This window comes from Pseudophryne corroboree, chromosome 6 (assembly GCF_028390025.1).
Source record: "Pseudophryne corroboree isolate aPseCor3 chromosome 6, aPseCor3.hap2, whole genome shotgun sequence".
Taxonomy (NCBI): Eukaryota; Metazoa; Chordata; class Amphibia; order Anura; family Myobatrachidae; genus Pseudophryne; species Pseudophryne corroboree.
The window spans coordinates 289,620,660-289,640,887 of NC_086449.1; the positions used below are offsets into that span (position 1 = coordinate 289,620,660).

The following is a 20,228-nucleotide window of genomic DNA, read 5'->3' on the forward strand; positions in this document are numbered from 1 at the left end:
GCTGCTGGGAGTCGATGGTCATCCCAGAGGGGAAGTCGTAAGACCACTTTTACTACTTCCACCAAGCAATTGACTGTCCAACAGTCCTTTGCGAGGAAGATGAAATATCACAGCAGTCATCCTGCTGCAAAGCGGATAACTGAGGCCTTGGCATCCTGGGCGGTGAGAAACGTGGTTCCGGTATCCATCATTACTGCAGAGCCAACTATAGACCTGTTTGAGGTACTGTGTCCCCGGTACCAAATACCATCTAGGTTCCATTTCTCTAGGCAGGCGATACCGAAAATGTACACAGACCTCAGAAAAAGACTCACCAGTGTCCTAAAAAATGCAGTTGTACCCAATGTCCACTTAACCACGGACATGTGGACAAGTGGAGCAGGGCAGACTCAGGACTATATGACTGTGACAGCCCACTGGGTAGATGTATTGACTCCCGCCGCAAGAACAGCAGCGGCGGCACCAGTAGCAGCATCTCGCAAACGCCAACTCTTTCCTAGGCAGGCTACGCTTTGTATCACCGCTTTCCAGAATACGCACACAGCTGAAAACCTCTTACGGCAACTGAGGAAGATCATCGCAGAATGGCTTACCCCAATTGGACTCTCCTGTGGATTTGTGGCATCGGACAACGCCAGCAATATTGTGTGTGCATTAAATCTGGGCAAATTCCAGCACGTCCCATGTTTTGCACATACCTTGAATTTGGTGGTGCAGAATTATTTAAAAAACGACAGGGGCGTGCAAGAGATGCTGTCGGTGGCCAGAAGAATTGCGGGACACTTTCGGCGTACAGGCACCACGTACAGAAGACTGGAGCAACACCAAAAACGCCTGAACCTGCCCTGCCATCATCTGAAGCAAGAAGTGGTAACGAGGTGGAATTCAACCCTCTATATGTTTCAGAGGTTGGAGGAGCAGCAAAAGGCCATTCAAGCCTATACAACTGACCACGATATAGGAGGTGGAATGCACCTGTCTCAAGCGCAGTGGAGAATGATTTCAACGTTGTGCAAGGTTCTGCAACCTTTTGAACTTGCCACACGTGAAGTCAGTTCAGACACTGCCAGCCTGAGTCAGGTCATTCCCCTCATCAGGCTTTTGCAGAAGAAGCTGGAGACATTGAAGGAGGAGCTAACACAGAGCGATTCCGCTAGGCATGTGGGACTTGTGGATGGAGCCCTTAATTCGCTTAACAAGGATTCACGGGTGGTCAATCTGTTGAAATCAGAGCACTACATTTTGGCCACCGTGCTCGATCCTAGATTTAAAACCTACCTTGGATCTCTCTTTCCGGCAGACACAAGTCTGCAGGGGTTCAAAGAACTGCTGGTGAGAAAATTGTCAAGTCAAGCGGAACGCGACCTGTCAACATCTCCTCCTTCACATTCTCCCGCAACTGGGGGTGCGAGGAAAAGGCTCAGAATTCCGAGCCCACCCGCTGGCGGTGATGCAGGGCAGTCTGGAGCGACTGCTGATGCTGACATCTGGTCCAGACTGAAGGACCTGCCAACGATTACGGACATGTCGTCTACTGTCACTGCATATGATTCTCTCACCATTGAAAGAATGGTGGAGGATTATATGAGTGACCGCATCCAAGTAGGCACGTCAGACAGTCCGTACGTATACTGGCAGGAAAAAGAGGCAATTTGGAGGCCCTTGCACAAACTGGCTTTATTCTACCTAAGTTGCCCTCCCACAAGTGTGTACTCCGAAAGAGTGTTTAGTGTCGCCGCTCACCTTGTCAGCAATCGGCGTACGAGGTTACTTCCAGAAAATGTGGAGAAGATGATGTTCATTAAAATGAATTATAATCAATTCCTCCGTGGAGACATTCACCAGCAGCAATTGCCTCCACAAAGTACACAGGGAGCTGTGATGGTGGATTCCAGTGGGGACGAATTGATAATCTGTGAGGAGGGGGATGTACACGGTGATGAATCGGAGGATGATGATGAGGTGGACATCTTGCATCTGTAGAGCCAGTTTGTGCAAGGAGAGATTAATTGCTTCTTTTTTGGTGGGGGTCCAAACCAACCCGTCATCTCAGTCACAGTCGTGTGGCAGACCCTGTCACTGAAATGATGGGTTGGTTAAAGTGTGCATGTCCTGTTTATACAACATAAGGGTGGGTGGGAGGGCCCAAGGACAATTCCATCTTGCACCTCTTTTTTCTTTCATTTTTCTTTGCGTCATGTGCTGTTTGGGGAGTGTTTTTTGGAAGGGCCATCCTGCGTGACACTGCAGTGCCACTCCTAGATGGGCCAGGTGTTTGTGTCGGCCACTTGGGTCGCTGAGCTTAGTCATCCAGCGACCTCGGTGCAAATTTTAGGACTAAAAATAATATTGTGAGGTGTGAGGTGTTCAGAATAGACTGAAAATGAGTGGAAATTATGGTTATTGAGGTTAATAATACTTTGGGATCAAAATGACCCCCAAATTCTATGATTTAAGCTGTTTTTTAGGGTTTTTTGAAAAAAACACCCGAATCCAAAACACACCCGAATCCGACAAAAAAAATTCGGTGAGGTTTTGCCAAAACGCGTTCGAACCCAAAACACGGCCGCGGAACCGAACCTAAAACCAAAACACAAAACCCGAAAAATTTCCGGTGCACATCTCTATCTGATCTGCAGCACACTGTATATGCTCATACCTCAAATTAACCTTATAAAAGTGAGCAGATATCATGTTTTTAGCCCATTCTAATCTTTTCTGTCTGTGTTTGAGAGATACAAGTGACTTATTCCTTGAAATTCTGGCGTTTAATACAAAATATTGAAGTCTGCGTCAAACAGTCCTGGCACTGATCTTTACACTACATTCACGTAAATCATTTTGAATTGCATCAGACGATTTTTTTCTGTCACTTAAGCACAGTTTTTTTTATTCTTCTATCACAGCATGGTGTTGTGGATCTTTTCTTACCTTTACCAGTTTGGTTTTTAATGGACAGAGTCTGTTGATACTTATTCCACAGTTTCGAAGTTCCTCCTTTGGTTATATTGCCACCTACTTTTCTTATAAATTTGTTGTGTTACCTTATTCACGTAAAGTAATTATTTTGTATCTCTTTTTAGGTGACCAGTCAGCTCTCTTTACTTTGCTTGTCTTCCTAAATAAGTTACACAGCTTACTTCAGGAAATAAAAGTTAAAAAAAATGATTAAAAAACAGCGAACAACTTAGTGATAATCAAACAACTAAATAAGATGTTTTATTATCAATTCTGGTAGCAACAAATGTGAGCTTACTCATGCTAATACTTTATTGGATCCATTTTATGGCATCGGAACACCTGATTGGCTTTCAGAACAATCACTCCTATTGGTCAGTTTTGAGTTGATGAAATCGTCTCTCTTTACAAATAAAGTCCCCCTATCTTTATTTAGCTATAACTTTTTATGTAATAAAGATAATTCATCACTGCAACTGCATTATATTGTGTATAAAATAAAATTTCCAGTGGTATATACCTTCATAGGATTTTCTTTAAAAATAATGCAGTTATATGCAATGAAACCCTAAAAACACACATTTTACAAAAGGTTTCCACAATTGTGGCCACTACTGTATAGCTCGTACTGTAGTTTCATCACTATATAGGGTTGTTATTTTTTAATACTGTCTTTTAAAACAGTATATTTCCTTGAGCCAAACTTCATCATTCAGAGTAAATCTTATATGTATAAGGGCATTACTACTGTGTAGCATTATGTGTATAAGGTGCACTGCTGTGTGGCATAATGTGTTTGAGGCACTACTAATTGTGGCATAATGTGCATTGGGATTACTGTGTGACATGTGTATGAGGCCATTACTATTGTGTGGCCTAATGTGTAAGGGTCAGTACTATGTGCATAATGTATATAAGGACACTATCAATGTTTGTCATAATGTGTAAGGGACATAGCTGTGGCATGTGTATAAGGGACACTACTACTGTATAGCATTATGTGTATAAGGTGCACTACTATGTTGCATAACGTGTGTAAGAGGCACTACTGTGTGGCATAATATGAATAAGGAGCACTACTGTGTTGTCACTGTAGTGTAATGTGAATAATGGAGACTACTGTGTTGCATAATGTGATTAAAGGAAATGTGTGGTGTTACATGTATAAGGGACACTGCTGTGTGATTTAATGTGAAAAGGGACACTACTGTGTAGTGTAATGTGAATAAGGTTGCACTACTGTGTGGTGTCATTTGACTTGGTGATACTACTGTGTGACCAAACCCCTTCCCAGTGATGTTGTGCAATAAGCTTTCTGGCCAGGAGAGAGATCACCCAGTTTAGAATACATACGGTATGTTAATTAAGTCATATTCCTAGATACAATAATTATATTTAATTACTGATGTCAGATTACAATTAATCTGTAAATCTGGTGATGGACACTTTGCAAGATTAAACAATAAAATCACCTGGTGCTTTCATTAGGGAATACACTTATGGCATACTATATACAAATATCTGGTTATATGCACATTATAATACACATTTTCCTTAAAATTCTGGTAAAGTCAAATGTACTTTTTTTCTTTTCTTCTCTTCTCTTGACTCAATAAGGAAGATCCAAAAAAATAAACACAGACAATATATCCAACATTACAAATGACTGATCAATTTACCAAAATCCTGTGTCAAACCAGTTATTTAAGAGAGTGAAGATATTAACATGTGCATGCAACAAAGGTGTTCAATTGGCAAAACAAGATGTGGGTAATTTATAGTCTTCAATTTACAACAATATTTAGTTCAAGAAAAATGTGGTATTATCTCTGTTACCACAAATGATTTCCTTCCAAAGAAGTGAGAAACCTGTACAACAGTGAAGCGTGGTAGCAAAATGGAATGTGTTTCAGTCAGTAGTGTCTCCAGAGGTGGGGCTGCAGCACAGTCCATAGTTCAAATATGTTGGCCACACCAACTGCCAGTGAGTCATAACAGGCGAATTTTGTCAGTGTTTGGGGTGGCAGTAGGTGTGGCTCCCCTATTTGAATTTTGGACTGTGCTGCAGCCCCACTTCTGGGGCAGCCACTGGTCTCAAGGTAGTATAGCACTCACAAACTGTATGGTAGAAGGTTCACAGATGTTGAGCCTGATTCAAGGGTTGATGCAATGCTGCTATCTGAGCAGATATGCAAATGCTGCAATTGCCATGAATTGTATTGAGACGCGCAACCCTGGCTTCTCAGATATATGAGAGCTTTCACGCTGCTTATGCATCTGGGATGAACTGGAATATTTGGATCCTGGATATATTGAACAGTTTATCTTGGTCTCTTTATCAGTAACTCAGAAAAGCAAATGGAAGATCAGATAAAGGATCTGGTGCAGTACATTATTAAATGAATCTCATGTCTAATAATTCAAACTTTAAACTTACAGAATACAATTCTCTGAATGTAAAGAACCACCAAAGTTAATTACAAGCCTCCTCATAGAATGTTGCTCAAATATAGTAGGAATATCAGGTGTATAGTCTTACAAGGTAGTGAATGTCCTAGATAAAAGGGTTGGGTACAGGATGCTGACGTCATAATCTTGACACATTTTGGTAAGTACGGTAACCCTAACCCTATCCCACCCCTCCTGCAGCCTAACACTAACCCTCCCCTTTCACAGCCTAACCCTAAACTTAATACATACTGGTGGAATGTGTTGGGATTCTGACAGTTGGGATGTAGCTGTCTGTATTGTGACCATGGGCATCCTGACTGTCATGTTGCTGACTACGTACCTGAAGCCTAATATTTCACTTGTCCTGGCAGGGCCGAAACTAAGATTTTTGTCAACCCAGGGCAAGGCACCTATCCCCAATTCAAATTACACTACACCCCTTATTAATGTTATGCTACACTGTAGATGTCACTGTAAGTCACACAGTAGTGTTCATTATTTATGTTACACCACACAGTAGTACCCCTTATACACATTATGGTACACAGTAATAATGCCCTTTATAGCACATTATGACACACAGTAGCACCCCTTACACTCATAGTGTCCATAGTAGTGCCCATTATACACATAATGCCCACAGTAGAAGTGCCCCTTATACACATAATGTCCACAGCAATCGTGCCCCTTTTACACATAGTAGTAGTGCCCCTTATGTGTTTGTGTAAATCTGGCTCTAACAGGTCATGTTGCAAGGACTCTCCTTTTTCCACTTATTCATTTTCAAGACTTTGAAAAAAAATATTAACAGCCTTGAAAGAGACTACTTATGAAGAATATTTCCTAATGGAAACATCAGGGCCCAATTTTTTTTCTTTTGTTTCATTGTATGTGTATTACAGACAGGATCAGTTTTAGACTGTCATAATTGAGCACTGGTGAAAGGTACAGTAACTTTATTTTGTAGCCCTTTGTAAGTTTAGTCTTTGTCTCATGTAAAATGTACAGTATACTGTTTTGTTAGTGCTCAGAAACATTTTTCTTTTCAGTTGCCCATTGTTCAATCAGAGGGAAATCAGATAGCAGTACATTTTTTCCAATCCGTCAATGTATACATGGGAATTAGAGCTTTGTAAGAAACTGATTTCACAGTACTGGCCGCAGAAATACCTTGCGGGACCTCACTGGTAGAATGTATAGTATGTAGAAAAAGAAGGCTCTTTTTTTTATTCTATATACTGGTACAACCAGTCTGTAGAATTAGACGCAGAACTGCATGTAGTAGTGACTATTGCGTTGCCCATCTGCAACTTTATGCAAATGCTGCTAGAAACACCTTCCCTTAGTACTTCCATGTAGCCAAATGTGCAAGGACTGAGATGCCTACTGTTAGCGTGCATACATGATGTCATGTTGGTGTCCTTATACACCACCATCAGTTGAACCATCAAACTTGCACCAGCCCTACGGCAGGTGTAGTTTGTTTGTCTGACTATGGCCTCCTATGCTATGCCTCTAGGAATGCAGCCACTTGCACTGACATGCCTGTGATACTCCCATATTACGCCCACTGAATGGATCATTTTTGTCCAGAAACACCCATCATTTTTCCACATCATTCCATTTGTCTTAATTGTAAAAGCACCTTTGTGCATACACGCTGTGTAACGCATGAGCAGGGGTGTAGTAATTTCTAAGGGGGCCCCATAGCAAACTTTGTGCCCACCCATCTGGCTTCACCCTCGTAGTGCAACCCTAACCCTCTCCCCGGCACCTCCTCACATAGATCCCCCCTGCTGCCGGGACATCTGCTGTCAGTGTCCTGGTCAGCTTCTTGAAGGCTGCCTGGGCCCCAAAGCAGTCGTGCCCCCTGCATCTAATATTCCTATGCCTATGTGCATTTGCCTTAGAAGATATAAGAAATTCTCATGCGTGCGCAGTTGCAAATAATCACTCAACTACGTGAACATTGCAGGCAGCTTTTGTGCAGCTCTGCCCAAACTGCGCTTTATCAATTACGTAGAAGTCAAACCATTTTAGAGTGCTTCAGATTGCTCTGCAGTAGAATTTCATATGCTGTACAGTGTCAGAAACCTTTGCAGGACCTAGAAATATTGCACCAGCCAAATGCCAATGCTCCATACCGCAACACATTTTATTCAACATTTGTATTAGGACTGCTACTGGAGAAAGTTGTTGATGGCAATCCTATTAAAGTAAACTGATGAGTGGATCTGTGAATGAGCACATTTCCATGCCTTTGGATAAACTAGGTAGTAATGAGACAGATCTGTAGTGTAAGATAACACTTTATCTCAGTAGGAATGATTATAGAAGTTCTTCATTTTCTTTTAACTTTCTCATATGACATAATTGCATACCCTCCAACTGTACCTTTTTGCCAGGTACTGTACCTTTTTTTATGGTCTGTACCGATTTTTGACTATCCAAAATCCCATTAAAAGTATAGGGAAGGGGGCGTGGATATGCCCCTTTTACCCGTGGCCACACCCCCTTTCCAGATTTGTACCGATTTTTATGTGCAAAATGTTGTAGGGTATGTAATTGATGTTAGAAAGACGGTAACAGACAGCAATTACAGGGACACTAATTTATATAAACTTTGATTGCAACAGGTCTGTTTGCTTAGTTTGACTTCATGGACTTTTCTACCTATACTTTACGCATGGGTCTCCAACCTGCGGCCCTCCAGCTGCTGTGGAACTACATATCCCAGCACACCCTGCTCAGTTTTAGCATAGCTTAATAGCAAAACTGTGGTAAGGCATGCTGGGATGTGTAGTTTCACATCAGCTGGGGGCCACAGGTTGAAGACCCATACTTTACGGGATGTAGTCAGGATCCTGACCACCAGAATGCCAGCAGGTGGGTGAGCGCACCCAGGAGTGGGAATAGCTGTAGTGGCGCTGCCAGCATTCTGGTGGTCGGTATTCTGACGCCGGCTCCAGACAGCCAGAATGCCGGCAGCGATGCCACAGCTATTCCCACTCCTGGGTGCGATCTCCCCCCTGCCGGCATTCTGGTAGTCGGGATCCTGGCATCTGTATTCTGACTGCCAGGATCCCGAGCTCCAGGATCGCGTACCCAACCAATACTTTACTGGGGTAGCAGTAATGGTGTTGACGTCAATCTACTGTATTGACAGCATTATGCAGATGGGAGAATACCGACATGGTTGTTATCTAAAGCATTTTTACCGTGTCTGCCTTATAGCTTCAAATATAATTCTTTACGATCTTGTTTAAAGTTATAATGCCAACACAGTTAACATACTTATAACAATACAAACACGTCGGCATTCTCACACCTTTATAATGGTGTGGATATTTTGTCTGTGTGCAATCAGCAGATGACCACAGAAACAGGAATATAGCTGTTAACAACAATTGATTTTGAATTTACGTTTTGGAGATTCTGATCCTCTTGGGGCCACGCATACAGCACTACTGTATAAGGCCAAATCAACAGCATTAAATAACATTTATCAATTAATACCATGTGAAAACTACATAAAGGGTTACAGTCATTGGTACAATGCCACAACTCTTTACTCCAAGCAGAAAAAGCAGCTTCTTTTTAAAGCAAATATCCCTTAGCCAGATTAATCCATCTGTTCTTGTAAATTTACCATTGTTTAACAACTGTTCCCTAAAAACTAGGCTGTCAAACCTTTAAACAGAATTCTGCCAGATGGTCGGAAATGAAAGCTTGACTAAACTTGGGACACATTTGAGGTTTGAAATTCTTTTTCTGCACTTTAATAAAGGGACAATAATGTAAATTTCACCATAAGATACCATTAGATATTTTGTAAATCTGATCAACAAGAAAAAGCCTATGAGGTCAGTAAGTGGCTCCTTTGTGGTTTTCAGTAGATCACCTTTTGACACCGGATGTTTGTTAATAGAGCCTGTGACATTTGGTATCATTGTATGTGGTTTAACTACTGTAGTGCTCAGTGTACAAAATATAAACCAAATCTGCTTTTTCCTACATCCTTATGGAGAAAGAATAGAAAAGCTGTATGATTTGTATGCAAAATGGGGGGACTAAGCCTATTCTGCCATATAATCACTGCCAGGAGGAAGTGGGGTCAATTGGAAATGTCCCTAGTATCCTAGCGGGCCAGTCTCAGCCTGTATGCAAACACAGTTGGTGATCAAGCTAATAAACAGACCCAATGGTGATCAATTAACAGACAGCCCCATATATAGCATTAAGCCTAATATGTAGAGTGATATCTGATGCCAAGCCTCATACTGTATGTAGACTTAAGCATATGGATTTAATGGCTCATGCAGATGTTATGCCTTTGCTATATAATAGCCTGCATTTTTTATCTGTAACTCCTCTCATAGCAGCGATTAGCTTGATAGGGCTGTTGTCTATCATGTACTCAACTTTGGTAGCCAATCAGAGTTAAGTATAGATCTAAACAACAAACAAATTTGTCAGCCGGTGATGGAAGTAATGAAGTTGTCAGAGGTTTGGTAGAGATTAGGCAGAGAGCACTAGAGTGCTAGATGGCAAACGAGTAGGCAGGTTGTCAGAATTTATGGAGCATAAACTTTTTGTTAGGCAGCAGATCCTATCAGGTCATGTTCTTATGATCAGGACCAGACTGACCATCTGGCAATTCTGGCAAATGCCAGTAGGGCCAGTCTTGTCATACAGAGAGCTGGGAAGGCCGCACAGCACAGCTCCTGGCTCTCTGGTCTGGCTGCTCCCCCACCACCCCTGCCCATCTCCATTGAAATGGAAGCGCACCGCAAGTCCACACCCCCCTGACTCGTGGCACTCCCCGTCCCTGCTTATTATGTTGTTCCAGATTCAGCTGTTGAAAATTAAGTGAGATGTTCCTCTTTGCAATGGAAAGTCAGTCTGACTTTGGACAATGCATTTTACCTGCATACCACCTCCTTCCTGCATTTGCGATGCAACCGCATCTGTGATGAATATCACGACCATCAGTTGCAATGTTCATCTGCAATGGCAGGTGGAGTAAGCCTGAGCTTACTCAGGTTGCTGTTGCAGGGCCGCTCACAAGGCCAAGGAAACTGTGTCTCGCGGTGCAGTCCTTGGCCTCACCACGCCTGGAAAATGGAAGTAACGCTGGCCATCCCGTCCCTCCCTCTGAACGCCATGGCCGCCTCTAGCCAATCGCTCCCAGTGCGAACAGTCAAAAAATGCACCCCCCTATTGACATTCTAAAATGCACTCCCCCCCCTCGCCATCTAGACATTCTGGGGAGGGGGCGTGACCTTGCTAAAATGGGTGAGGCCTTGCAGGAAAAGACTACCGTACACCCCAGTTTTTCACCATGCATCCCCAGACCTCGCCCACCACAGGAAAGAAAAAATTCCACCATATTATGCCCCACACATTAATGCCCCCTGCACCAAATTAAGCCATACACAGTACTGTCCCGTGCACCATATTAAGCCGCACACCACAGTGCCCCTTAAATATTATGTTGCACACCAAAATGTCCCTTGAACATTATGCCAAACACCATAATGCCCCTTATAACATTAAGTGCCCCTTACACCTTATTATGCTCCACACAATAGTGCCCATTAACACAATATTGTGCCCCTCACAAATAGTGCCCCTGACATCATGTTATGTCCATTATAAGTGATGTCCATACCTGCTTATTGTCAGGGCTTAAATGCAGTATTCCAGCCCAGGATCTTGTTTGCGCGCCCCCTACCCCACAAGTCAGGGGTCCCAGCACTTCTGGGTCGCTCTGTTCACAGCTGCATTCCTCTCCCAGTAAATGTCCCATCCAAAATGGGCGCTGCCTACATTAGCATCCTTCACAACTGTCTTCTCTCAGGTGGCGGACATTTTGGGAAGGACATTTTCACAGTATTATATACGGACGGCCAGACTGCATAGAATACTGCACACACGCACCATGGGCGATTGCAAGGCTGGCCTGTCTCTTGAAACAGCCCTGCCGAACGACCTCTGCCTGTCAATCAGGCAGAAGCACTCGTATCCCTACGATGCAATCACAGGACACGTTCTGCATTTGCGCAGAACAGGATTTGTGTTTGTGCAGTTCCCAACCAGTGAGAAACTGCAGTAAGGATCGCATTCCCCTTGAAGAGGGAAATGACTAGCAGAAAGGGGAGGGACAGATGAGCCCAGGGCTGATCCGCATCACACACCTGATTGGGATGGCTGGTCCTAGAAGAGATAAGCCTCCATGATGCCCAGCAGCCATCCAGTCACAGCCGTGGAGGGGAGGAGCCCCCTCCTCAAAGCAAGACTGCCTCCTTCCCTGTATGCAATGGATAGTTGCATTGCACCAGCTGCATCTCCTCTAGTTTCGCTCCTGTCTACTCTACTGCTTCAGCATTGCAAGTAATGTGCCAGACACAAAAATACATTGACTTATGCCCATTCTTATTATATATATTATATACTGCACAGGTTGGCGAGTCGGCCATACACACAGCCAGACATGTCATTATATCTGCATGATATATCGGCATTAGTCTCCGTTTGGAATAAATGTTGGTGATTTGAAAGTTTCAAACCTTCCTCACATTGCCCTAAATTTACATTTTAACCCTTCAAATTGGTAGTGCAGCACAGAAAGTGTAGTGGTTAGCATTACTGCCTCACAGCACTGAGGTTATGGGCTCAATTCCCACAATGGCCCTAACTGTGTGGAGTTTGTATATTCTCCCATGGGTTTCCTCCAGGTAATCCGGTTTCCACCCTCAATCCACAAATACAGTTTACTGGTAGGTTATTTGGCTCCCAAAAAAAATAACTCTAGTGTGAATGTGTGTGCGTGTATGGATTCGGTATGATATACCGGTGGATAGGATGCCGGTGGTGGTAATACCGACAGCGGCTTCCTGACCCTTAAATCCTGACAGCTCCCCAGAAAATACTCTAACCCTCCCCTGCCCCCTACTCTAACCCTCCCTTCTGCGTGCCTAACCCTCCCCGGTGGTGCTTAATCCTAACCCTCCCTTCTACGTGCCTAACCCTCCCCGGTGGTGCTTTATCCTAACCCTCCCTTCTGCGTGCCTATCCCTCCTCGGTGGTGCTTAATCCTAACCCTCCCTTCTGCGTGCCTATCCCTCCTCGGTGGTGCTTAATCCTAACCCTCCCTTCTGCGTGCCTATCCCTCCTCGGTGGAGCTTAATCCTAACCCTCCCTTCTGTGTGCCTATACCTCCTCGGTGGTGCTTAATCCTAACCCTCCCTTCTGTGTGCCTATACCTCCTCGGTGGTACTTAATCCTAACCCTTCACGATGGTGCCTAAACCTAACCCTCCCTTCCCCGCTGCCTAAACCTAACCCTTCCTACTTGGTGCCTAACCCTAACCTCCCGTTGTAAGTTCCTAACCCTAACCCCCCCTCCCCGATATCTACAGTAACCACCTCATTCCTGTCCTTGCACCCTAACCCCCCTACTAGTGCCTAAACCTAACCTCCCACCCCCTGCTAACAGAACGTTCTGGATCGCAGGTGTCTGTATTTTGATGCCGGGATCCTGAGCTCTGTCGGGATTGTGATGCCGGCATTATGCCGCTGGTCGGAATTCTGCCGTCGGTATTTCAACCGCTGGGATCCCGTCCGGCTGCATTTTAACTACATTCCGCGTGCACATGTGGTATGGAATATACTGTAGATTGTAAACTCCACTGGGGCAGGAACTGATGTGAGTGAATGGACAAATATTCTCTGTAAAGCGCTGCGGAATATGTGTGCGCTATATTATTATTGTTGTTGGTTATTACATCCGGTAATATGTAGTGAGTTTGAACTTGCCACCAAATTTTGACTATGTTACATTTTCCTCTTTGTCTGAAATGTAAAATGCAAACATTTAGGCTGATATCCTACAGGCCGCAAAAGGAAAACTTGTAACACTGCTCCCATCAGAATACTAACAAACAGGATGGATCTCCAGGGAGAGGAATTATATACCTGTGCATGCCCTTACTGTAGTTTACTGCCACACATTGTACACACACAAATAATATGCATTTGTTGCTGGTCCTTTTTGAGCATATTTCTGATGGTTTGTTGATATAATAACAAAATGATTCTTCGTTATAATAAAATCCATAACTGTCTGCGGGTTACCCCAGTCATAGAAAGTATTTATGAACACTGACTAAATTCAACATCAGACACGTTTTTAACGTTAATTATGATGGTTTCTGAAACACATTTTCCACAAAAATATTTTATTTATTTATCTGTATGTTAATATTTGTGTGGCTTTTTCTAAGTGAGTTTAGGCATCATAAAGCTTAATATCTGTTAATACTTTAATCTTTATACAGTATTAGCACAAGGTGTTTATGCTGAAAAGAGTCAAATGTTCATAACAACTTGATAATTGCATCAGACACGGTTAGATGCCAATTTATCATAGTTTGCTTTTTCTCTACTAATGCCAGGATTTTGTCATAATAAATGTACTTCCAAATACGCAACTGTGTCATAAACTTGGCCCACATTCAGTCATGTTGTTATAGGAGTCAGTGCTCCGGTGCCAAGATGCTACCATCAGAATGTACTCACCCTATTAGATGAGGATTACATAATCTTCAGTAATTCAGCTGTTGTTAAATCACTCGCTCTCCTCTTTAGAATTTGCTTTATACATTGTATCAAGTTCCAAAAATCTCAGGTTTATTTGTGAGAGACATTTGCAGGTAGTGTATTTATAGGTCACTGTAGGGTTTTTTATAGAGCAATTTAGTGGTCGATGTACTATGATAAATACAGGGCTCAGCGCTGTTTTTGGAGCATAACGGCACCACATGTAAAATTTCTCTTTTACTGATAACACAGCTGAAGCAGATTTTACTCCATCACCTCACAGGTGACAGAGGATTACAGCTCAGGGAGAGTGGGTGTGCTGTAATCCACCGACTGCACGCACCATTGCTCTACCACAAATTCCCATCTGGCTATTCCCCGTGAAGCACGTCTGTCTCAAGGCAAATACCTTTAATGTCTCTTCCATCAATATTTACCTTATTGGTTGTCTCCTAAATAACTAAATTCACATTTCAGTGAATTTGTGATTTCTCATTCTACTGTAACTGTGTTTTTTTTTCAACATTTGGGGGTCTGTTAAGCAAACTAAAACATGAATTTTCTCCAGCATTTTGGCTGGAGAAAGTAATACTTTTATCTTTGTGTTATCGTTACATAATTGAAAAATGCAATGATATCACAGATTTCTCTTCATGTTTGTTTCTCCATTTGTATCTTGCAGTCCACAATGGTTTATATGAGGGTTTCACAGGAATAGCATTTATATAAAGGAGAGAAGCAAAGATTTTGTGCAAGACATAATGTTATCTCTGGAATGTGTTATATTTGCTCACACTGGAGATGGCAGGGAAGACAGTTCTCTTTTTATCACAGAGTGCAGCACTTTCATGGGTTCCCCTGGCCTGACCTGTTCTGTGCATGCGGTAATAGGTGTATGCATGCTGGGCTAAAAGTATACAGTATATTGCCATATTTTGTATTTGCAAATACAGCAAATGTAGGGTAGTTTACTCCTCTCCAGGATTGGTCCTTTTCACGTGGGCTGTCCCAGCACGTTGTTTATAGATATACATTACATTAGATGAAAAAAGATCTTGTGTGAGATGGGTCACACGTTAGTTATTATACAATTGTCTACATGTAGTTTGTGTTTCATGTAGCTTTATGCTATATAATAAAAGATGACAGAAAGGGGTGTGCTCAACGATCAGCAAACTGACGCCGGGATCCAGGCCGCCAGAATGCAAGCAGGGGGGCGAGCGCAAAGAAGCCCCTTGCTGACTGCGCTTGCCACAGGTTCTATTCCCACTCTATTGGTGTCTTGGACACCCACGAGTGGGATTAGCCCTCGGCCCCCTGTGGCGTCCAGGATTACGGTGTCGGTATGCTGACCACCAAGATCATCACTACATCCTACAGAAAGCATATTTGATCAACTCTGGGTGCATTTACAACATCTTTCTCAGTAAACAAATAGCAACAGTAACATAGTAGTAAACATTCAGTGAATTGCGTTTGTTATTTAAACATGGCAGGCTTTGAGAAGGCAGCAAAGTACCAGGTACAGTAAGTGTTAGGAATGAACCATCGTTCAGAATAATTTATGCAGGAATAGTCATACTGACCCCTGCTCTCAATACTATACAGACACTGAATACTGTGGGTCCGAATCTTAGTAAATACTTTTGTCTTCATAGTCCGGCATTATCAGTGAGGAGTGCAATTATTACAATTTGTATTTCATGAATAATGTAATAATTGAAATGAAACTGAGGCAGAGGGAGAATGTAATCCCCCACAGTGCTGATGCTGACATAAATATACAAGACAGATAGGTTGGGAGATTTTGCAGCGAGCAGTTTAGATTTTTTGGAATAGCAACACAGCTATAGCATCTAACAGAATGATTCACAATAATAGAAAGTAAGATGGGCCAGGGTGAGCTAGGTAGCCAAACTAAAATGTCTAATCAGTTAGAAAGGTGTCGGTGTATGAGAACTAAAATCAAATCCTCTACAGGACATCAATGCAATAAAGAAATAACATGGGGAACTTCAAGGCATTAGTAAGGCATGCTGGAGACCAGTATAGGACAGGGGAAAAAAGGAAGCTAGCAACACCTTCAGAGCAAGACAGGCACAGGCTAAAGAATGGGATATGGAAAACAGAATACAAAAGACAAAATACAATAATGAGTGGCACAAAGCCGTGAGCTAATAACAGGCATTGAGACTAAAAAAAGGATTCGGGATATTCAGATATAATAGTAATACAAAGGTACAATGCAGGGCCGGACAATACTTTTGCTCTATGCAGTGTATTTGGTGTTTGACCCTTTTCTCTTTCTTGTTTTAGGTCTGTCCACAGAATCCTCTGTAGGAGAAATTTCAGTCCAAGTCGATATCTTCACTCATCCTGGAAATGGAGAACACAAGATCACAGTAAAAGGTAAGCTGAAAACGAGCAATATACTTTCATTGCCACCTAATGTCAACATTACTTATTATTGCAACAGGCTAAGGCTGTTAACTCAAGGAGCGTTTTTATTAATCTCATATCTCCAGCTTAGTTATATATTAATCATTTATAAAGACATAACAAATCTCAGTACAGTACACCTTCATACAGGATTAGTATGAAAAACCGGCGGCCGGAATCCCTTCTGTCACTATGCTGACAGCGGGATCCCAGCCACCGGTATCCTGGCAGCGGGGCGAGCGCTAGAAAGACCCTTGTGGGCTCGCTGCACTCGCCATGCTGTGGGCATGGTAGATCGATGCGCTTGCCACAGGTTATATTCTCCCTCTATGCATGTTGTTCAAATTACAAGATTCAGACTCAGACATGCACATAGACAGAGGCGGAACTCCGGGAGACAACGGAGTCTTTTGCCGCCGGGCTCCAGGTGTGTAGGGGCACTTCCTCCATTGTCCCCTGGAGCTGCGCACACATCAACAGGCAGCCCGAATCCCAATACTCACTATCTCACTCAGCACGGCTGTCAGAAACTATCCCCGCGGTCCCTTGCCTTGGATCAGCCGTGAAACTCTCTCTCTGCACTTCTGTTTCTGGACCTTCCCCCTCTACAGGAACTCTTATCTCCACTGTATTCTCGCCAGCCCCGCACTCTCACACAGTGGTGAGTTAACCCTTCAAAACCCTTGACATTGTCAAATGTAATTGCTTATATATAATTCTGCTGCAAGGGTGTCCCTCCAATGTATATCTATAGTGTGTTGTTTATTTGTTTTATTTGCCAGAGCTATACTTGTGTGTGTGTGTGTGTGTGTGTGTGTGTGTGTGTGTGTGTGTGTGTGTGTGTATATATATATATATATATATATATGTGTATGTGTGTGTGCAGGGCCAGACTGGGACTAAAAATAGGCCCTGGCATTTTTGAAGCACACAGGCCCGCCTCGGCGACTCCTCCCCTTACTATTCCTGACTCCTCCTACTTCTTAGTCTGTGCTCTTACAAATATAATTAATATTATAACAACATACAAGTGTACATCATTCTCTATTAAAATACACACAACCAGTGGTTGAAGTGGGAATTTTGAAGTGGGGGTATGGAAAAGTGAAGGTGGTAATTAAGCGTGCACCTTCGGCGCGCACGCTTCGGAGAAGGGGCATGGTCACGCAAAAGGGGACGTGTCCTTCAGTGTAGTTTACCACACCATATACCCCCTATTCAAATTATGCACCACAATAGTAGGACCCCTTATACTATCTAGTACTGGTGCCTCTTTCACATTATGCCACACAGTATGAGCCAAAATTCACATTATAGCACCCGGTAAGAACCAAAATTCACATTACAGCACCCGGTATGAGCCGAAATTCACATTATAGCACACAGAATGAGCTAAAATTCACATTATAACACACAGTATGAGCCGAAATTCACATTGTAGCACACTGAATGAGCCGAAATTCACATTACAGCACCCGGTATGAACCGAAATTCACATTACAGCACCCGGTATGAGCCGAAATTCACATTATAGCACACAGAGTGAGCCGAAATTCACATTACAGCACACGGAATGAGCCGAAATTTGCATTATAGCACACAAAATGAGCTGAAATTCACATTGTAGCACACAGAATGAGCTGAACTTCACATTATGCCACATGGAATGAGACAAAATTCAGGGAGAGTGACAGCAGGGACAGGGAGAGTGACAGAGGGACAGGGAAAGTGACAGCAGGGACATAGGGACAGGGAGAGTGACAGAGGGACAGGGAAAGTGACAGCAGGGACATAGGGACAGGGAGAGTGACAGAGGGACAGGGAAAGTGACAGCAGGGACATAGAGAAAGGGAGAGTGACAGAGGGACAGGGAAAGTGACAGCAGGGACATAGGGACATGGAGACTGACAGCAGGGACATAGGGACAAGGAAAGTGACAGCAGGGACATAGGGACAGGGAGAGTGACAGAGGGACAGGGAAAGTGACAGCAGGGACATAGGGAAAGGGAGAGTGACAGAGGGACAGGGAAAGTGACAGTAGGGACAGGGAGAGTGACAGAGGGACAGGGAAAGTGACAGCAGGGACATAGGGACAGGGAGAGTGACAGAGGGACAGGGAAAGTGACAGCAGGGACATAGGGACAGGGAGAGTGACAGCAGGGACATAGGGACAGGGAGAGTGACAGCAAGGACATAGGGACAGAGAGAGTGACGGAGGGACAGGGAGAGTGGGTGAGGACAAAAGAGATAGAGAGAGGTGAAAACAAGAGGGGGGAGGGTGAGAACAAAAGAGAGAGGTGAGGACAAGAAAGAGACAGAGAGAGGTAAGGACTAGAGGGAGGGGAAGTCAGGACAAAAGAGAGGTGAGGACAAAAGAGAGAGGGTGAGGACAAAAAAGAGGGGGTGAGGACAAAAGAAAGAGAGAGGGGGTGTGGACAAAAACGAGGGGGTGAGGACAAAACAAAGAGAGAGGGGGTGTGGACAAAAAGAGAGGGGGTGGGGACAAAAAAGAGGGGGTGAGGACAAAAGAAAGAGGGGGTGTGGACAAAAAATAGAGGGGGTGGGGACAAAAGAAAGAGAGGGGGTGAGGATAAAAAAGAGAGAGGGATGTGGATGGGAGAGAGGTGAGGAAAAGAGAGGTGAAGAGACAGAGAGAGGGTTAGGACAAGAGAGATAGAATCGAGAACATGCTTAAAAATAGATTTTAAGCACAGATCACTCGTGTGTACCCCCCACAGCGATAGCGGTGTGCAGCCGCGCGCATCGCTATCGCCGGTGCTAGATTGGCCTGCATGCAGGCCAATCTAGCACGGCGCTCATTTCACCCGCTGGGTGAAATGAGCGGCCCCCCATCCTCCTCCGCATCGCTCAGCACACATCGCGCTGTGCTGAGCAGCGGGAGAAATGTGTGCTGAGCGGTTCGCTCAGCACACATCTCTCCCATGTATATGGCCCTTTACAAATGAACATTAGGCCCCATGATTGCTGTATAAAGTGGATTACACACTGTAACTAAGAATGTTAATACAGAAAACTATCTGCTTACATTGAACTGAACTGATCTCCGATGCACACAACCAGCAATACCTTATATGCATCGCTATGCGAAAAGAATGCACAAGCAGACTTTGCTGATTAAAATGATATGTGGCATGTCTATATTCTGTGTGCGAGTGTGGTTGTATCTGCATACGAAAGGCTACATTACAGTGATTTCCAGGAAAACACTGTAACGTAGCATTTCCTATGCAGGTACATCCGCAGTCTCACACTGAATATAGGCATGCCACATATAATTTTAATCAGCAGAGTCGGCTTGTGCATCCTATTCGCATAGTGATGTGAATAAGACGCATTTACAGCAGAAAAATACACCTGATTTTAGCAGAACTGCCCCCCAAGAACTAACAGCTCACTCAGGCCAGACATCTTACGGTGCATGCACAATACTAACATGCCTTACAAATGAACATGCCTTCTGTGTTCCCTTCCCCCAACCAAGCAAGTGAGCCATCCATTTACATAGTGTACCAGCCATTTTGTATTTGACATTTACTAAGCAGTACACCCAGTCTACAAAATCACAAGTCTCACGTGGGTGGGATTGGGGGAGGGGGAGGCTGCCTAGTGAAGCAACGGGTAGGCCCAGGAAGAAGTTCAGTAAACTCAGTCACATAAAGATCACACTCTTGTAATTTGAAAAGCCGCACTTGTATACAGTATCTGTGTAAAAAGTAGCAAGCACAGCTTTTTTCGCAACTGATTGGTATATCTGTGTGT

General features: G+C 43.6%; 1 protein-coding gene across 1 annotated transcript in view; it reads left to right on the plus strand.

The window, feature by feature from the left end:
- UNC13C (unc-13 homolog C) overlaps nucleotides 1-20,228 on the plus strand; it is a 1,008,422-nt gene that overhangs the window by 975,678 nt on the left and 12,516 nt on the right. The window contains exon 32 of the mRNA XM_063926117.1: nucleotides 16,326-16,418. Coding sequence (XP_063782187.1) covers nucleotides 16,326-16,418 — 93 coding nt within the window. The remainder of the gene's footprint in view (nucleotides 1-16,325; nucleotides 16,419-20,228) is intronic.